The 15,049-nt window shown below is 42.0% G+C and overlaps 1 protein-coding gene across 3 annotated transcripts in view; it reads right to left on the bottom strand.

The window, feature by feature from the left end:
* ABCC3 (ATP binding cassette subfamily C member 3) overlaps positions 1–15,049 on the bottom strand; it is a 76,655-nt gene that overhangs the window by 4,559 nt on the left and 57,047 nt on the right. For 2 of the 3 annotated variants that reach the window (XM_073311343.2, XM_073311345.2), the window contains exons 21-30: positions 14,470–14,620; positions 12,736–12,943; positions 11,887–12,197; positions 10,577–10,776; positions 10,349–10,475; positions 5,939–6,040; positions 4,839–4,985; positions 3,896–4,054; positions 1,345–1,511; positions 256–450 (exon numbers count right to left, since the gene is read on the bottom strand). In XM_073311343.2, the coding sequence (XP_073167444.1) occupies positions 256–450; positions 1,345–1,511; positions 3,896–4,054; positions 4,839–4,985; positions 5,939–6,040; positions 10,349–10,475; positions 10,577–10,776; positions 11,887–12,197; positions 12,736–12,943; positions 14,470–14,620 (1,767 nt within the window). The remainder of the gene's footprint in view (positions 1–255; positions 451–1,344; positions 1,512–3,895; positions 4,055–4,838; positions 4,986–5,938; positions 6,041–10,348; positions 10,476–10,576; positions 10,777–11,886; positions 12,198–12,735; positions 12,944–14,469; positions 14,621–15,049) is intronic. The other variant, XM_073311346.2, reaches the window with a different exon arrangement.

Here is a 15,049-nt window from a genome sequence, read left to right on the forward strand (position 1 = left end):
TCACTAATCAATCTACAAATTCCAAGGGAAAGCCAGTATTGGTGTTTAGAAATATGGATTGCAGAAATACATATTCCTGATACAGGTCAGAAGACTTTATGACTTTCTTACGGATTTCAAAGAGGTATTGATTAAAAGCTCTCAGATTTGTCAAAAATTTCTGCAGGGTGATCAGAAAAGTAACCATTTTTTCCCCCCAGAATTATGATGTTCATTCTATATATTTGCCATGAATCGCTCTGCTTTTAAATTTACCTTGTATAATCCATAATTGTGTTCAGCCGATGCGCTATTGTTAGTACAGTGCAATCTTCAAACTGAGTTCTTATTGTCATCTGAATGAGATCATCCGTCTCGAGGTCGATAGCTGCAGTGGCTTCATCCAGCACTAGGATTCTTGTTTTGCGAAGAAGGGCTCTTGCCAAACAGACAAGCTGCCTTTGACCGACACTGAAAGCAAAGACACAAGGTTTTTCACACACAGGCTCTTTAATACGCACATTAGAGCTGGTTGCTGACCAGATAAAGTTATTAGAGAAATAATGTATTTGTCCAATATTATTCAACTATCTGTAGAGCTAATATAAAAAGCGAAAAATAAAATAAAATTCATCAGAGAAATAAACAGCATTATTCAACCAGCTCTAAAACATACATTTACTTACCAAATACCATACTACAAATAGTAATAAGCATCATTTCCTTCATGGCTCTGAATGACTATAGCTAGGAAAGGCTTGTTATGCAAAGGGCCAATAGTGGATTTGAAGAGGCGTATCATACTGTAGTTGCTATCCTACTGTATGTTCCCAGAGGCACTTTCATCAAGTCCAGCATTAGCAAAATAGCAGACAAGTCAGACTGGCAAAATTAAAATTTAGAGTTGTGAGGGTTTTTTTTTTTTTTTTTTTTTTCAGTGAATCAAGTGCTTATAAAAGGAGCTAGCATCTCTTACTTATCCAGGAAACAGGTATAGTAAGGTCAACACAAACTTTCCCCACATGCCCCACCAATGGGTCTCAACCTTACCCCAGAGACAATACCTTTGGGGTATATAAGGGAGTGGAGTCTCTACCACCCATTTAGTCACTGGCTGAAACAGTGCTTTGTCATGAGAAAATGGTGTAGCATTACAACATGTTTTATCTTTCCTGGTCGTATTTGTACCTTACAGAGTTCTCTTTTGTACATTTTAATTGAACGGAGCCTTGAAGATATGGTGCTGACTTAGAAAAGCATCCCTGTTCAGCCCATCCCGAGTCGGGGGCTCAATAGAACCTGGAGAAGAGAACTGATATTCCTTCTGACACCAAAACCCCCATGGTGTCTCAGGACATTCATTACCTCAGATTTTCTCCCCCTTCTGAGCATTCGTACTCCAGCGTAGCGGACTGACTGCTGACAAACTTCTTCAAGTGCGACAGCTCAAGAGCTTTCCATATTTCATCCTCGGAATATTTATTAAATGGATCCAAATTCATTCTCAGAGTTCCAGAAAAAAGAACGGGGTCCTGTATAAATAACCCATTTTCTTTAGACAAGAACTTTAAATGTTTTACATACACAAGTGATAACATTTCAGTTATCTGCTTTAGGATATCCCAGTTCATTAGCCGCGGCATTGTGGTAGCACCTACAGGCCTCAATATAGGATCAGGGCCCCTTTATGCTAGGCATGGAACAAACAACGAATTCGTACCCCAAAGGTCTTACAATCTACAATATGGTGAGGGACAATAGGTGGATAAAACTAACAGAGAGATGACAAGATAGCAGTGAAGAAGTTATGACTAGCATAAGCAGCTGTGGTCTTAGCACACTAAAACCTGATCCAAAGCCCATTGAAATCAATAGCTGTATTTTCATTGATTTCAGTAGGCATTGGACCACATCCCAAAGACCTAGCAAGCTTCAGTTTCAGCTCTAAAAGCATCTTAAATATAACCTGTTATGGATTTGGCCACAATAAGCCAAACATCAAAATGAGCCTCAACATTTGTGCTCTCATAGCAAAGGATATAGGTTAGCTTATTATTATCCTATCTGTGTGCCATAGAAACACTAAGATACATTGAAATACAAGGTCCCAGCTCAGCAACAACATATTCTAAATAGAGCAGGGTGAATTTTTTTCAGCTAACAGTTTATTTGCCAAAAAATGCCATTTTGGGATGTTCAGAACTGTTCATGAATTTGGGTGGAAGCTGGCAAATAGTTTCAGCTGGAAAAAAGAAATTATTTTTTTTAAAAAAGTCTAAATGTTTCATGTTGACATTTTAGAAATAAAATGTTCTGACATTTTCTTTTGAAATGTTTTGTTATGAAATTTAGCTACATTTAACTAAAAACAAGGCTCCCCCCACCTCCCGAAAAATTAAAAGGGTAAAAGACACCCAAAGATGAAGCAAAATGTTTAGTTTTTGGTCAAGTGGAACATTTTGTGCAACCTGAAATTTTTTTATTTGGTTTTGTTTTTCTTTCAGTGAGAAAAGCCACCAAAAAAAGGTCAATTTGAGTGGACCCGAAACAGGAGTTTTTTGTGGATTTGTCAGGTCGGCAACTGAACTGAAAATATCAATTATTTGCCCACCCCTAAACTGTAAGCTCTTTGGGGCAGGGACTGATGCTTATTATATATTTGTCCAGTGTCTTGTGCAACGGGGCCCTGACCTGCTTGCGGCCTTTAGAAATGACCACAATATAAATGTTAAATAATAATATTTTCATGCTCACAAACACTCCCCTTAGAAAAGGATATTGATTTTCAAAGGCTATAGCATGGCTCCATAGGCCTGATGAGGATTCCTTGAATGTCAGAACAATATTCATTTCCTAACAACAAGGCACAGCACCCATTTCACGTGGGTAACTTTATTCGTGGGAGCTGTGCCATTAATTGAGTCCAATAGCACTTCTTTTTTGAGTCAAGCAACTCATGCAAGAAAGTGTTTGGAGGGTGAGGCCCACACCCCAAACTGATCTTTCTGACACTTAAAGAGTTTAGGGCATGCCTTTGCAAGTAGGATATTTTCCCCTGCTATATTTTAGCCTGTAAAAATCCAATAAAACATTTAAACTATACAAAAAATAAGTCACCCCTAATAATTACACAGTGTTAATAGAATGTGTAAACTTTAAAACAATGTAGCTATTAGAAGGGTCAAATTAAATGGGACATAGTTCAGGCCACTAACTTACCCTTCCACTGTTCTTTCTGCTGAGCTTAAGAACCCCAATCATAGGGTGAGGTTAGAACTAGTTGCCTTGTTTACTTTTTGCGAAGTCCAATAGGGAACAGTTACCTACATTATGGTCCTTTTTCACAGCTTGATTAAATCCTTTACCTTGACTTTCAATTTACATCTGAAGCATCCTCAACTGGGAGTGTTATAAAACAGAGTCATGGAAAAACAACTTTGTTCTACCATAGATGTGTACACATATGTAATGATCAATTACTGATTTTGTGGATACATTATGTGGTAATTTGCTGTTTGCTAAGTTACTAGAATTCAGACCCTTTACCACAGGTGCCCATAGGAAGAATCGGTGAGTGTTCTGCACCCACGGGCAGCTCCCCGCTCACCTCCGCCTCCGCTCCTCCCCTGAGCGTGCTGCGTGCCCGCTTTTCCCCCCTAGCTCCCAGCGCTTGCGCTGCGAAACAGCTGTTTCGCGCGGCTGGGAGGAGGGGGAACACAGTGTGCTCCGGGAAGAGGCAGGGCCAGGGTGGAGTTGGGGCAGGGACTTTGGGGAACGGGTTGGAATGAGGGCAGGGCAGGGGCAGGGAAGGGGTGGAGTCGGGGCGGGGCTGGGGGGCGCGAGCACCCATGAGCGCCGGGGAAAAGTTGGCGCCTATGCCCTTTACTATGAGACATACAGAGAGGCACTGACTTACCTGAGGAATAATTGTTATCTTGGATCGTAAATTGTGAAGACCAATCTCCGAAATTCTCACCCCATCTATTTTAATTTCTCCCTTTGCAGCTTCCAAAATCCTAAAGAGGCAGAGGGTCATGGAGGACTTCCCAGCTCCAGTTCTTCCAACAATTCCAATCTAAAACACGCATGGGAGAATTAGGAACAGAGCACATTTATAAATGGGGTATTAGCTTTACTGAAGGAGCAATTATACAAGATCTGATGCTAAGAAGAGAGACTAGAACCTTACTGTGATCTTGCTTACTCCCTAATGGTCCTTATGTCAAATGTGTCTCAAATTATTCCCAGAATTTGAGCAATATCAACTATAAATAGGTACATAATGTATGAATTTGATGATGTCATTAGGCAAAATACATATTCTCACATCTAGAAGGTGGCTCCCATTCTGGATGCTTAGCTCAAGGGCTATTCTCCCTCTTTTTTAACCATAGCTTCCTAACTGGGGGAATCTCCCAGGAGAAACAAAATAGGGTTGTTGGGGAACATCATGCAAGGCCCAGCACTTTCAAATATACTCAGAAGGAGCAAAGCCCACAAGATAAAGCCTTTGCTGGATGCTTGGGTAAGAAGAACGGAGGCATTTGGGCCAACAGGATCACCTCCACCCATGCCAAGAGTTGTCAGACATCGAAACTGACTGGAATCTCTCTTTATTCAGGAATGGACTATCCCTCCTTCACTCAGCAGAGACAGCGGTGGTAGCAACTTCACAGGATGCTTCTAAGGCATTGTGAACACATCAGGCCAGATTATCAGTTGGTATAAATGGACATAGACCTCAATGGAGCTGTACCCATTTAGCCTAGCTGAGGATCCAGCCCATCCACTTTTGTTATTGCAAATCCCACGTGTACCATCAGCAACAGATTCACATATGATAAACGGCTGTACTCTACCTTTTCTCCACCTTTCACTCTGAGGCTGAGGCCTTTCAGCACCAGATCCAGGCCTTTCCTATATCTTACTGAGTAATCAACAAACTCCACCTCCCCCTGTGTTGGCCAGTCTTCCGGTGGCCTCTTGTTTTCAATTATCCAGGGAGCCTAAAGGAGAACAGTAGCTAGAAATTATTCCCTTAAGTTTTTAAAAGTTGCAGGCTGCGATTTAAAATATTAAACTTTTAGGGTTACTAAAATCTCACCAGGAGACTAATTCCCTTCTGTCTGCTTATTATTTGATATGGTGGAATAAGCAGCCAGAAAAACAGATTCCTTAAACGGAACTGTGCCATTTTACACCAGATGAGGATCTGGTCCATAATGCACTCTTGTGTATCTTGTCTGGCTTCCTCCTCTCTGCTACCATATCAAGTTCAAGCACCTTCTCTCGTCCTGTATACCCTAATCCTTACATTCCTCTGAACTACAACTAATCAAGTCCGAAACGTCGACAGAGCAGCCTATTTCCAGGCATAACCATTTATCTACCAAGCTGCACAACTATGTTTATGTCAGCGTGCTTTGAGAAAAGCTGGGAAACAATCGCATACTGCTTCAGCTGCTAGCACCGGGGGCAGAGGACTGAGGTGTGCTTCTGAATAAAAATGTGGGAGACAGGAGAACCGGCTAAGGTGGTTAAGAGAAGAACCTATATAGAGCCGGAGAATTGTGTTACAACCCTGCTCATGAGCAAAGTTAAAACCCATGGTTATGAACAATGTGTTAACAATATTATACGCAGACATGGACTGTGGGCCAAGTTTTCTGTTGATGAAAAACGTTCCACTGACTTCCATGGAGTTGCTCCCACTTACAACTGCAGAGAATTTGGGCTCATGTTTACCATCAACTATGTTACAACCTGTTAATAAAGACAGACAGTAAAACTGAGTAGTACAGACAAACCCAAACTAGTGTCTAGAACATCATATTTGTCTAGGTTACGCTATCAGGTTCTCAGAGTAGGGTCCTCCTCTGTCTAAGTGTTGAAAGAAACAAATGGAAATTATGGATTTCTGAGAATAAACATGTTAATTGTGAACAGTTCAGTAGCTGACCTCCGTCTCAGTTTCTGAATACTCTTTCACTCTCTCGACAGCCACAATGTTGGATTCTAGGTCCGAAGTCATCCGCACCATCCAATTCAGAGACATTGTCACCTGGACAATATAAAGAGTAAAATATTACCCCTTGAAGAACAGCAAAAGTATGCTTTATAAAAATGCTGTTTCTAATATCGGTCTGTTATATATTGTTTCTACAGCTACTTCTTGAACTACAATATACATAATTAACTTTATGTTAAGAATGATACAGACCACAGGGCAAGAAGTTTACAGAGAGGAATTATGGGACTTGGAAGACATGGGTTAAATTTCCACCTCTGCCATAGCCTTGCTCTGTGACCTTGGTTAAATCATTTCTTATGGTGGAATCTACAAAGTTACTTTCGTTCCCAACTTCTATTTAGGCTCCTAATTTCAACTGAAATCAACAGAATTTAGGAGGCTAAACAGAAGTTAGAAGCTTAAGTTGCTTCGTAGATTCTACCCTTGTCTCTCTGTCCCTCAGATCCCTATCCCTAACATGGGAATACTACTACTTCATTTCTCCCTCCTACTGTCTGTCTATGTATTTAGACTGCAAGCTTTTGCGGGCAGGGACTGTCCCTTACTGTGCATATGTATAATGCCTAGCACAATGGGGCCCCAATCTTAACTGGGAGCTCTAAGTGGTATCACAATGCAAGTAATAATTACAGTAAAGTATACTGATCTTGGCCAGTCTTCCACTGGAAGTGACCAGGATGGACTATGTTTTCAAGCAGTAGGAAACATAGTCCTACTATGATCACCATTTCACTTTGCCTTTGCCAGTTAAATCCGTAGAATTTTGAGGAGCCTTGTATGCGAACATCTAACCTACTGCAAATTCTCATGAGGTGTTCGGAATGGAGAGGTCTTGTAAACAACGATTATCGGCAGGTTCTTGAAGGCCTTTCCCTGACTGTTTTAGAATCTGGATTGTCCCTTTTTAAAGAAAAAAAGATTTGGTCTAATTTTTTTGGAAATCTTTGACTGATCCCCAGACGATGGAAACCAAGATGTCTCTCTCTTTGCCCCCCACCATCCTTTCTTTCCCTTCATTTTTTTGTTCATTTGTCTTTTTTTCTGCTCTCCTCTTATTTTCAAGAAAAACATTCGATGAAATATAAATTAAGAAACAAAAGATTACAAGGAATAAGTATTTATTGGGGAGTAAGGCTGGTGCAGTGGTCAGGTGTTAGCTTGGGGTCAGTTCTCTGCTCTACCACGGACTCCTTGTGTGACCTTAGGTGAGTCACTTTGCTTCTCTGTGCCTCAGTTTCCCATCTGTAAAACAGGGACAATAGCACTGCCCTGCCTTATGGGGCACTGTGAGGATAAATACATTAAAGACTATGCGGCACTCAGATACTACAGTAATAGGACCTACATAAGTACCTAAAATAGATAGAGACAAGCAGTAATTATTGGTGTGTATATATATATATATATATATATATATATATATATTCAGGGTGTTTGATCTAAATGGTACTGTCACAGCACCTAGAGCTGTAATTCCATCATATCCATGCTGGTGATTCAGTAAGTGGCCCCCTTTCTTCTGAATCAGTATTGAACCAGTGCTCCAGCAGTATTAGTTTGCAGATGAGGCCTAAAAGTCCTGACCACTCATGGTCACTATAGATCCTATAGCAAGAACAGTGAGGGTGGTGGTGACAGGGGATTAAAGAGGGGCAGAGGGGAACAATTAAATTGTCTTGAGTCAATAAGTCAGCCTCTGAGTCAGCAGTGTTCAGCCTGGAAAGACCTCCAGGGAGCCCCACACAAAAAAAGCGACCATTCAGCACGTGCACTGCACCTTCCACAACATTACAGATGCAGTGGGCTGTCCTGGATGCCTCAAGCAAGGTTGGGCTGGGCACAAGGAACCACACCACACCTGAAACTGTTAAGCTTGTCATTCCAGAGGCGGGTTCATCTGGTCTGGTGATAATGTGGGAGTTCCTGGTAGTGGCAGAGGCTTTTCTCTCCCATTCTGCTGCAGTGAGCTGATGATGTTATCAGCTGGATGGAGAACATGCAGTACTGCCCAGAGAGGTTTTCTGCTACATAGTCAGTGGTGGGGCACATCCGATATATCCCTGAACAGTGGCAGGTTTGGAATTTGCTGTATCTTGGTGATCAGATTGTTGGCTGCATTCTGACATCAGATATTAGGTGGAGGAATATTGACTAGGACTGGTAACAAGTTTTGTTGGCGTCAGTGTGCTTCTGATAACTCTTATGATATGATTAAGCTCCATGTCCACTAGGCTAGCATGGGCCGAGTTTATTCAAACTGGGACATGATATTTGCCAACTGAGTAGCAGAGAACAAGCCCCAAATTATGCAGTGTTTGCCTACTGACTTGCCAGGTGAACCCTAGCAGTTTGTTCAGGAGACAGCTTCTGCTCTCCATCTTTTTTTAAACTACATTTGTGAGGTGGTATTTGGAGGTCAGTGCATGATCTAGAGTGACCCTAGGTACAGTGGCTTTAGATTGATGTTAAGCTCAAGTTGGCTCGGACCATGGTGTACATGAAAACAAGTTGATACAGTTTTTGATGTGCTTGGTTTCAGTCTCCATTTCTTGCAATAGTCACCTGTGGCAGTCACATGACTGTTCAGGTTTTCTTCTACCTTTTGGAAGTCATGGACCTTTGAGGCCAAGCAGATACAGTCAGTGTCCTTGAGCTGCCCAGAGATGGTGTTCAGTAGGTCACCGGTGAATACATTAAATACAGTTGGTGCCAGCACTAAGCCTGGCAGGATTCTGCCTTTCTGGAATCTCCAGATGCTGATTTTGTGGCCCAGAGCCAGCTAAAAATGTCTGCCTCAGAGCCATCAGCTCAGTTGCCATGACAACTCATCCAGGAAGAACTCCTGACATCTTGTACAGCAGACCAGTGTGCCAGATGGTGTCATAAGTTGCTGTAAGATCAAAAAAGACAGTTCCAGTTTTCTTCTTCTCTTGAAAAGCACGTCGTGGATGAAGATGGACAACCAGTGCTGACTTATTTTCCTAAGATGTAGTAGTTCTTGTGATATCACTGTCAAAGCTGCATGCTTTTCCTATTTTCACTGATTTCAGTGCTTTTCTATTTCTTCCCTCGAGACTGCCTGGAGTTTTCATCTTGGGTTTGAGCTGTGGAGATTGCCTGTATTGATGCCACTCTTTTTTGATTTACCCTTCGAATATTTTGTCTTTGGTTTGTTTTAGTGATGTTGGTCAGATGTATGGCAACATTGTTTGGAGAGACCTTCTACTGCCATCTATCTGGTGGGTTTTATGCCTGCTCCTCCCCTCCCATCACTCCAGCATCCTTCCATCTATGACGGAAACTTTAATAACCACCATACCAGATGGACCTACAGAGAATCTCATTAAAGTGAAATAGACCTTGCAAATTGGGCCTCCCGCAACAAGTTACACCTTCTTCATGACCTTAAGCAACCAGCAACTTTTCACTCTGCCCGCTGGAACCAGGGCTACTCCACATATCTCAGTTGGGTCGCTTCTGCTGGGCCTGCCCTCTACCAGCCACCTGCAGGGTCCTTGAAAATTTCATCCACAGCCAGCATTCTCATCCAAATGAGGCTTATCATACCTATAGTGACCACTTGCCCAAGGCTACAGTGGAACTACAGAAAGGCAAACAGGGACAATTACACTAAGCTCATTGATCAATATGTCATTTGTATCCCGCATAATATTTCAATAGATCAAACATACTCAAGAAATAGCAAAGCAAATCTTTAAGGCCGCCACCAAATCCATCACATGTGGCTGTCAAAAAACCTTTACACCATGTCTGGACAAGGAATGTGCAAGTCTCCTTAAACAGTACCAAAATAATAATAATAAAAAAAAATCTAGTGATCCAGAAATAGCCTACCCCCCGAAAGGGCCTGAATGCAGCCTGACGAGCACGCTGGGAAAACGCAGTCTCGGAAATAGGCATGTAAAGACCTAGGAGGAGATCCTGGATACTCACTAGGAAGTTTGGGAAGTACAGTATATCCTGCCTACCTAACTCCCTATGGATCGTCATCGGAATAAGATAATTTTCTTCCCTTCCTGTCTTAAACCATTGTGCAATGTTGCTGTGGGCTATTAAAGGACAACTGTGATCCATCTTAAAGGTGACCATATTTCACTGGTGGGGGAAGCAAGTCCTATATACTGTATGCATTTGTGTAGCACGTGGCCATGATTTAAGTACTATATATGTGTATGTAAGCTATTACTATTATAACCCTGAACAGCACTACTCACCTATTAACTCCGGCTTTTAGGAGTGCTTATTTAACCTCCGTCATATAATAGTGCCCTGTATGAGTTAATATTTAGCAACGTCCCGCAGCAACGTTATACACACCTGTAATGCGTAGGATACCGACAGTCCTACCAGGCCAGCATTCAGGCTGTTTTTACCTAACACAGCAAAGAGGGCAGCAAACAGGACAACACAGTTTCCTATTAATTCAATTCGAATGCCCAGCCACCTGTTAAATAAGCAAACAGAAGGGTAAATGATCACTTGAAGGATTATGGAAATATATGCTCACTTCAGCAAGGATGACATACCACTCTGTGCTGGTTTTACCTGTTGGAAACAATGCTAGGAAAATAACACTTCTGATTTTCATCTACTTTCAAGTCACTCAGGTGTACAAAGGAATTTTCTCTCCCGTAGGCTCGGATGACACTGGCCCCTGTGATTGTTTCCGAAAAATGGGAATATATGGGGGATCTACTGACAGATTCCAGGCGCTTTAACTGGCGAGAGGTAGCCACATAGAACCGCTGCCATAGTTAAACACAAACACACAAAAGAAATATTAGTAATTTATGCGAATGAATAAAATTATACCTGAAATAGTCCAGACGTTAACACTAACGGTAAAGAACAACAGTGATTAACCACGGCTACTTAAATAATAGTGACAAGGCCACTCTCTAAAGGTTTTCCATTGGCTTCAGTGGCCTTTGGATCAGGCCCCAGTTGTATCCACATGCAATCAAGGAAAATGGCATCTCACTGCCAAAAAGTTGTGAACCTACCAAAAAATTCAGAATTGTACCCACAGATACAGCATACAATGGCAATGCAGGCCTGCCCCAATGCCCACTTAATGTGACTTTAGCATGACTTAGAGGCCCTGCATGTAGGAGTCAGAAGGGAATTATGACCCTCCATGACCCATTCATACATCCTAAGGCCAGATGGGACCTTTGTGATCATCTAGCCTGACCTCCTGTATAACACAGGCCAGAGAATTTCACCTAGTCTCCCCTGTAACAAAGTCCAATCATTTGTACGCAGTATTGCTGTGGCCATGTTGGTCCCAGGTTATTAGAGAGAAGGTGGGGAGGTAATATTTGGTATTGGACCACGTTCTGTGGGTGAAAGAGACAAGCTTTCAAGCTTACCCAGAGCTTTTCTTCAATCATTTTTGTTAGACTAAATCATATCTTTCAGAAATGCATCCAGTCCTGATTTGAAGACATCAAAAGAAGCAAAACCCAGCACCTGCCTCGACAGTTCATTGCAGTGGTTAATCAGTCACACAGTTAAAAATTTGTGCCTTATTTCTAACTTGAATTTGTCTTGTTTCAAATTCCAGCCATTGGTTCTTCTTATGCCTTTTTCCACTAGATTAGCCCTTTAATGCCTGGTATTTTCTCCCCATGAAGGTACTTACAACACCATAATCAAGTCACCTCCTGATCTTTTTTATAAGCTAACCAAAAGATTTAAAAAGACGAGTCTCCTACCACTGCCCAGGGGAGGCCATTACCAGTAATATCAGTGCAGAGATAATATGTTCCAAGCTCCTAAATTAAGTGCTCTAAACTAAAAAGAGTAGGAACAGAACCATAATGATCATCAGGTTGGCAGTCAGACATAGTTACCTGTACAAAGAAATATACAATTGCTAGAGGTATTATAACCACAGCGAAGAGCGGAGTGCTCGATATGATTACAATCATAGTTGACATAGAGGTGAAGAAGGTTCCTAGGAACATCAGGATAGTGGGTGGTATCACTTCATCAATCACATATATGTCCTTAGAGAAGCGGTTGATGATTCGGCCTGTGGGAGTTGTGTCGAAGAAAGACTGTGGGGTGTGAAACTTGTTCTCCAGCAGTGCAGCATGGAGTGTTCGAGCGGCATTGATGCCACCCATTGCCAGGGTGAAGGAAGAGATCAGCACTAGCAGGCCTGTTAAACAAAGAAGAAATTTGCAGAGGTTTGTGAATACGCCATTCGCAAGATGCAGCTTTTGACTTTTACTGATCCAGCAGCTTTTATTGTGCCAGCAGACTTTCCTCGTCACTACATCAGGGCCCTGTAGTCTTCAAGTACATTCTGGGTGATTTAACCATTGACTTCAGTGAGATTACTTACAGGATCCAGACAGCCAACCCTTATTGTCTATAAATATAGTTTCCCTCGCCCTTTTACAAGTCCTCCACACAGTGCGCCTCAATCCTGACCTCTGCATCAACTCTACCATCCAGGAATTCACACCTTCCTGTACTTCTCAGCCTCTTTCCCTTCTCCCCTCCTTCTCAGTTTCCATCATTCTCCAGCCTTCTAATCCTTCCTTCACTTCCACTATGCCCTTGCTCAGGTTACAGAGTTTATGAAGCTCAGAGCCCCCCGTGGCTATTGTTATGCTTTTCCCAGTATTCTCCTCTTTGCTCGGCGAGGGTGCAGCTAAATATTTTAACTGTATTAACTGGAGAAACGCTCTTACCTTGCAAGAGTCCCAAAGCAGCATATACTCCGACTCGCATGCTTGTATTATGCTGAGTGCCATTTATGACAGGTTCATTGGTCCAGTCACTGAGCCATACATTGGCCCCAATCGCAGCAGCATTCTGACAGCCATACAGGAAGCATATAACTAAAGAAGTCACAAGGCCAACAGCCTTCATGTACTGCCAGAACACTGTCAGCTTTACCTGTAAGTTTGTAAAGCACAATATATTTACAAAGTACATTCAGTTGCTGTCTGGAGTTCACAGAAATAGCAAGAGTGACCAGAGAGGAAATTTCTCCAGTAGATGGCCTAGTAAACTGGAAATTGCCAAAAATACTAACATATTGTAGTGCAGGGAGTGCAATTTATCTGACTGAGCTCAACATCCAGGTCGCTGCTTTAAAACAGGTAGTTCTGTTGCATCTCTACTGAGAGTCAATGGTGATTGCTGTGAAATATTCAGATCTCTTTTCTCTTTTCCAACTAACTGTATTTTATTACAATGTTTAAAGATATAGGGTGAAAGGTAGCAGAGCAGAGCTAGGACTATAGAAGGCAAAGGTCAAGATTATCAGGAGTGAGTAGTGATTTGGGGTGATTTACAGAAAGTGCTGAGCACCCCTTGAAAAAATCTTTACCACATCTCAGGTTGGGCACCCAACATTCCTGAGTCACTTTTGAAAGTCTTGGCCAAAAGCTGGGGGGGAGCGGAGGGGGAGGGGGGAAATCACACAAAAGCACTTGAACAAAAGAAACTTGTGAAGCAAAGTAACAGGGTAAAAGTTCTATCTCCAAGTTAACAACTCTGGCTCAAAAAGTCATTACTGTGGTAAGGGACAGAGGGGCCCCAATGAAATCTCAAAGAATATAAGGGGAGATTATTAGATACACAAATCCCATTGATTTAGGTGCTTTTCAAAAGCTCACAAAGACAAATCGACACCACCAACAAATAACGCTTAACCAACAGCTCCCCTGATGTCTGTGACACTGAGCATCTACAGCATTTAACATGTAGAAAATACTTACACTGTTGCTCAGTTGTGTGACATTCTAAGAGCCTTCTTTGGTGACACAAACTCCCTGGTTATTTTCATTATATTTTCTTTCTTTCCTGTGCTCAGTCTTCTCAATCCCGTCCACCCCCAATTTAACCTGTCATCCTTCAATATATCATAGTTCCCAATCCAATGTGGCAAACAGGCTGCAATACATACTTGTCTCAACATTTGTGTGAAACAAAAATCTCTCTCAAATGGTAACCAAAGCTAAAATTTAAATTAAAATAAACATGTATTCACATGGCATGAAGTTGGCCCATAGAATTTGCTACTGCAGGTGGTGAGAATCAAATCCTACAGCTGGATTTAAAAAGGGATTTGATCACTTTGAAACAAACAACATTTAGAGCTAAGCCGAGTGAAGATGGAGTGATCAAACATCATGCTTCAGGGCATAAGATGCTCACAGCAGGACCAGGAAGAAATTCTCTCCCCTAAATATATAGCACAGGCCAGGTGCAGAAGTTGCTGGAAGGACCCTAGATTTAAAGAAGCAACAGCCTACTCCAGTAGGACAAATGCAATAGTCTTTTTGGCTTCTGCAATGCCAATGTCTCTATATGTTAAATTAAACATTTAATAGAATAGCTTTTTATATATGTAATAAAAAGTGACCTTTTATAGTTGGAGAAAAATAAGGGAAAAAAAAAAAACAACAGCCCCCTACCGTTCCTGTTTCAGAGGTTTCTGCCTGAATGAGCTTGTCAGTGAGAATTTTTTGTGGCGGAGACAGCTCTGCAGACTTCTTTTCACACACTCTTTTCCTCGTGGACATTTTCTTGGGACATTCTCCCTCTGACGAGATCACACTAATTTGCCTAGTTGAAACAATGGATTTATTAGTGGAGCGGAGGCATAGCATAGCAGTTCAAACACAGGACTGGGGCACAGCTCCCAGCTCTGCCCGACTCCCTCTGAGACTTGTGGGCAAGTCACAGGTGTATACATGGGTGGCCGAAGGTCAGACACACAAATCCATCGCTAGACACCTACTTACGTGGTCTGATTTTCAGAGACGTTGAGAAGACAATTCCTATCGAAGTCGATGGAAGTTGCAAGTGCTCAGCACATCTGAAAATCAGGTGGCATATTTAGGGGCCTAATTTGAAGGCCAGCATTTTGAAACTCGGGTGCCTAATCTCACTCTTCTTCTGTTTCCACACACGTAAAATGGAGCTAACAAGGCTCACAGCACCCATAGTACCTCCCAGGGGTGTTGCCAGGCTCCATCCATTAATGCTTTTATA

The sequence above is a fragment of the Lepidochelys kempii genome, chromosome 14 (assembly GCF_965140285.1).
Source record: "Lepidochelys kempii isolate rLepKem1 chromosome 14, rLepKem1.hap1, whole genome shotgun sequence".
NCBI lineage: Eukaryota > Metazoa > Chordata > Testudines > Cheloniidae > Lepidochelys > Lepidochelys kempii.